General features: G+C 49.6%; 1 protein-coding gene across 2 annotated transcripts; it reads right to left on the bottom strand.

Annotated features, from left to right (window-relative positions):
• Positions 1 to 2588: 2588 nt before the first annotated feature.
• LOC139767839 (uncharacterized) lies at positions 2589 to 4889 on the bottom strand. Of its 2 annotated transcripts, none has more exons than XM_071697500.1 (2): positions 2803 to 4889; positions 2589 to 2719 (listed from the first exon to the last, which is right to left on the bottom strand). In XM_071697500.1, exon 1 carries the CDS (start codon positions 4838 to 4840, stop codon positions 3023 to 3025), a length of 1818 nt encoding a protein of 605 aa, XP_071553601.1. In that variant the 5' UTR covers positions 4841 to 4889; the 3' UTR covers positions 2589 to 2719; positions 2803 to 3022. The 2 variants fall into 2 exon arrangements, with proteins under 2 accessions (XP_071553601.1, XP_071553602.1); XM_071697501.1 differs by having other exon boundaries at positions 2589 to 2701.
• Between the last annotated feature and the right edge of the window lie 298 nt (positions 4890 to 5187).

Genomic DNA, 5187 nt, shown 5'->3' with positions numbered 1-5187 from the left:
AGCTTCGACTTCGAGGCTTCGACTTCGACCACAGCGCAATATGGCGTCGATTTCTCGAACAGCGGTTCTCAATTTGAATCTCGCCGAGATGTCGGAGCGTAGTAAGAAAAGCGACGTGTGATATGATCTCGGCGCAACATGTGATTTGATGCTGCGGACATCCGAAAATGATACTTTTATGAAACTGAATACGCGATGATTTTTTTTCGTATCTGCAGCATTGGAAGTTTTATTCACGTTGCATATTTCTGCTAAATTTTAGCGTTAAGAAATTCTTTTTTTCAATAATACTTATTTAAAACAATAGAATTTCAAAATTTCAGAATTAAAAAAATTGATTTATACTCGTTTCTCTTTCTATCAGAATTTTCGATATGCTCAAAATGATAAAACAAGATAAATAACTAATAAAATGCAAAATAAGAAAATCAAAATCTAAAATATGTATTTTGGGATTATTATAAGCGTGCAATATTAGTAGTGCATTCAATAAATAACCAATATTGATAGCTCGAATCGAAACTATATAATGCTTTATTGTTCTTTTCGAATTTTTATTATTCCTTCCGAATCTTTTGTTCTTTCCGGAATACGAAAAAAATCACAAAAAGAAAAGTTTTTAAAAACTGGACAAAAAGCAGAAAAAGATAGTGGGACAACGGGTCGCTCGCCGTGAATACCACATTTCTGTATACGTGTAACCGTTAATCAGACCGCTGTTGCGATAATATACACAGGAAGCAGCGAATGATGTTTCACGCGGTCGTGGCATAAATCTCGATCGCACATTTCCATTTCTATGATCCGACACGTACGTCGTAAAAAAGTATCGATAAAATCGCCGGGTGTTTATTGATATTCCGAACTAATGAGTTTTATTATACATTCCGTTGGTGGTTTATTTCGTCCATTACCTTGCCAAGGGGCGAGAAAAAAAATCATAAGCTTCATTCAGAGAACGACAATAAACAAAATAGGCTCAAGATATAACACGTCAAGTACTACTAATAAATATACAACATGATATTTTTACGAAAGCAATATTACTGCGCCTAAATCTTATCTCATAAAAAATAATCATTATTGTTTTTATATTTGACCATCTTTTATAATAAAAAGATATTAACGACTTAATCCCATTTGCATATTTAAAAAAATTACGAATTAGTACCATTTAGCCAAAATATCGAATGAATCTTATTCCATTTAGGATATTTTTAATCAGTAAGCTCATATGTAGTTCCCGAAACAGCCCGATTTTGCATTTTTGCTCTTAAACATTTATAATAAATAAAATACGAGTTAAAGTGTGCACTTAGTGCATAAAGTGCACTGCCGCTATAGGATCCCCTTAAGGGCCCGGACACACACTTCTTCGTAACAGTAACAGTAGGATTTCGACCAATCGCGTTGCTCGATTCAGGAACGTACGGCTGTTACTGTTACGAAAAAGTGTGTGTGGCCAGCTTAAGGGCCGATATCACAGTCCCCGATTAACGTGATCCTCCGATTAAACTCACTCTGCATCTCTTTCTAACTATCCCTCTAGAAAGAGATGCAGAGTGAGTTTAATCGGAGGATCACGTTAATCGGAGACTGTGATATCGGCCCTAAGCAAGATAAATCAAGAAGCCATTTCAGCTATATATATTGCATAAATTTTACGACGTTGTTGCAATATAGTGTCGAAATGTTTCTTGACTTTTCTCGCTTAATGGAAATGTAATTGCTGAAAAGAATTACAAATTATTCCCTACCTACGTTTTAGCTAAGGCCCTACCTACGCTTATTTTCCCACGCTTCCCTACGCTAAAACTCACCGACACCGATGCGCAGCAGCGGAGCTGTATCTGCAACGTCTCTCTCTCTCTCTCGCTACGATGATTCTGTAACAATCAAACATATAATCCAGATTAGAGCAGGGAAGAAAAGAGACAGTCTGTATTTCGAAAAATAATTACCGAAGGTAAAACACGGAATTCTATATTTCTTTTAATTAAATAAATTTAATAAAAAAACACGTTTAATTTCTTGAAAGTATACTCTATTTACTGAACACAAGAATTCAAAATAGAATTTAAAAAATTAAACTCTTTTTTAATTTCTACTCTCTGACTATCTTTACTATTCGATTGAAAAACCGATTGGTTAAACTTTCCGCGAAAGACACAATATGTATAAACCAATTATATATACCGCATGTTGTTCCGCCGGCGCCTGATGCCTCTTCCAGGCCTCCACCTCCTCTCAGGCTGCTCGGGATGTCACTCGTGTTCCCTCGATGCGAAGATGATGCTCCTTCCCGCGCGGATATTTTCTGTAACATAAAAATAATCGAATCGATTAAATACGTGTCACGCGCATCGAACATCTTATTCGTTATTCAGATTAATATTATATTTTAAATTACTTCTTCGAAAAAGGTTTCTACGTTAGAATCAACTTGAATCAAATTTTTTAAAATATTTTTTTTTACTAATTTAAATTCCGAAACACGGAATGTTTAATGTAGGAACTGAATAAGCACAAAGAGGGATTTTATAATATCTTTAAAAAAAATGAAAAGTAACACTTACCAGAAGTGTTGGTACGCCGATGCCCGATGCCTATCCTAGGCCTCCTCCTCCTCTCAGGCTGCTCGGGATGTCAGCTTCGCAGGATTCCCTCGCTGCTCCGATGTCATCTTCTGCGTCGTTATTTTCTGAAACATTCAAATGAACTATTAATGTTTAATGTAGGAACTGAATAAGCACAAAGAGGGATTTTATAATATCTTTAAAAAAAATGAAAAGTAACACTTACCAGAAGTGTTGGTACGCCGATGCCCGATGCCTATCCTAGGCCTCCTCCTCCTCTCAGGCTGCTCGGGATGTCAGCTTCGCAGGATTCCCTCGCTGCTCCGATGTCATCTTCTGCGTCGTTATTTTCTGAAACATTCAAATGAACTATTCGATTAAGTAACTTTGTAAGCGTGGTGTCGTTCCGCAGACAACGCGACGCGATAACTTACACGCCTAACTTTCTAAGGCGCGGCAGACACGCGGCGAACCGTATAAGCGAAGCGTATTAAAGTCTCGCGGCGCGGAGAGACCCGCGACGGACCGTATAACCGAGCGAAGCGTACGATATAGTCTCGCGGCGCGGAGAGACCCGCGACGACGCGTATAAGGGAGGGCGGCCGACGATATAGTCTCGCGGCGCGGAGAGACCCGCGACGACGCGTATAAGGGAGGGCGGCCGACGATATAGTCTCGCGGCGCGGAGAGACCCGCGACGACGCGTATAAGGGAGGGCGGCCGACGATATAGTCTCGCGGCGCGGAGAGACCCGCGACGACGCGTATAAGGGAGGGCGGCCGACGATATAGTCTCGCGGCGCGGAGAGACCCGCGACGACGCGTATAAGGGAGGGCGGCCGACGATATAGTCTCGCGGCGCGGAGAGACCCGCGACGACGCGTATAAGGGAGGGCGGCCGACGATATAGTCTCGCGGCGCGGAGAGACCCGCGACGACGCGTATAAGGGAGGGCGGCCGACGATATAGTCTCGCGGCGCGGAGAGACCCGCGACGACGCGTATAAGGGAGGGCGGCCGACGATATAGTCTCGCGGCGCGGAGAGACCCGCGACGACGCGTATAAGGGAGGGCGGCCGACGATATAGTCTCGCGGCGCGGAGAGACCCGCGACGACGCGTATAAGGGAGGGCGGCCGACGATATAGTCTCGCGGCGCGGAGAGACCCGCGACGACGCGTATAAGGGAGGGCGGCCGACGATATAGTCTCGCGGCGCGGAGAGACCCGCGACGACGCGTATAAGGGAGGGCGGCCGACGATATAGTCTCGCGGCGCGGAGAGACCCGCGACGACGCGTATAAGGGAGGGCGGCCGACGATATAGTCTCGCGGCGCGGAGAGACCCGCGACGACGCGTATAAGGGAGGGCGGCCGACGATATAGTCTCGCGGCGCGGAGAGACCCGCGACGACGCGTATAAGGGAGGGCGGCCGACGATATAGTCTCGCGGCGCGGAGAGACCCGCGACGACGCGTATAAGGGAGGGCGGCCGACGATATAGTCTCGCGGCGCGGAGAGACCCGCGACGACGCGTATAAGGGAGGGCGGCCGACGATATAGTCTCGCGGCGCGGAGAGACCCGCGACGACGCGTATAAGGGAGGGCGGCCGACGATATAGTCTCGCGGCGCGGAGAGACCCGCGACGACGCGTATAAGGGAGGGCGGCCGACGATATAGTCTCGCGGCGCGGAGAGACCCGCGACGACGCGTATAAGGGAGGGCGGCCGACGATATAGTCTCGCGGCGCGGAGAGACCCGCGACGACGCGTATAAGGGAGGGCGGCCGACGATATAGTCTCGCGGCGCGGAGAGACCCGCGACGACGCGTATAAGGGAGGGCGGCCGACGATATAGTCTCGCGGCGCGGAGAGACCCGCGACGACGCGTATAAGGGAGGGCGGCCGACGATATAGTCTCGCGGCGCGGAGAGACCCGCGACGACGCGTATAAGGGAGGGCGGCCGACGATATAGTCTCGCGGCGCGGAGAGACCCGCGACGACGCGTATAAGGGAGGGCGGCCGACGACATAGTCTCGCGGCGCGGAGAGACCCGCGACGACGCGTATAAGGGAGGGCGGCCGACGATATAGTCTCGCGGCGCGGAGAGACCCGCGACGACGCGTATAAGGGAGGGCGGCCGACGACATAGTCTCGCGGCGCGGAGAGACCCGCGACGACGCGTATAAGGGAGGGCGGCCGACGACATAGTCTCGCGGCGCGGAGAGACCCGCGACGACGCGTATAAGGGAGGGCGGCCGACGACATAGTCTCGCGGCGCGGAGAGACCCGCGACGACGCGTATAAGGGAGGGCGGCCGACGACTATAGTCTCGCGGCGCGGAGAGACCCGCGACGACGCGTATAAGGGAGGGCGGCCGACGACATAGTCTCGCGGCGCGGAGAGACCCGCGACGACGCGTATAAGGGAGGGCGGCCGACGACATAGTCTCGCGGCGCGGAGAGACCCGCGACGACGCGTATAAGGGAGGGCGGCCGACGACATAGTCTCGCGGCGCGGAGAGACCCGCGACGACGCGTATAAGGGAGGGCGGCCGACGACATAGTCTCGCGGCGCGGAGAGACCCGCGACGACGCGTATAAGGGAGGGCGGCC

This window comes from Temnothorax nylanderi, unplaced genomic scaffold (assembly GCF_030848795.1).
Source record: "Temnothorax nylanderi isolate EJ_2023f unplaced genomic scaffold, tnyl_v1.0 TNYL_tig0012_pilon, whole genome shotgun sequence".
In the NCBI taxonomy this organism is placed as follows: domain Eukaryota; kingdom Metazoa; phylum Arthropoda; class Insecta; order Hymenoptera; family Formicidae; genus Temnothorax; species Temnothorax nylanderi.
The sequence above is the reverse complement of the archived record's forward strand: the minus strand, read 5'-3'. Positions and strand labels throughout refer to the sequence as shown.

Excerpts from the sequence above, each read along its gene's own strand:
- LOC139767839 (XM_071697500.1), bottom strand. The coding sequence starts at position 4,840 with ATGTCGTCGGCCGCCCTCCCTTATACGCGTCGTCGCGGGTCTCTCCGC.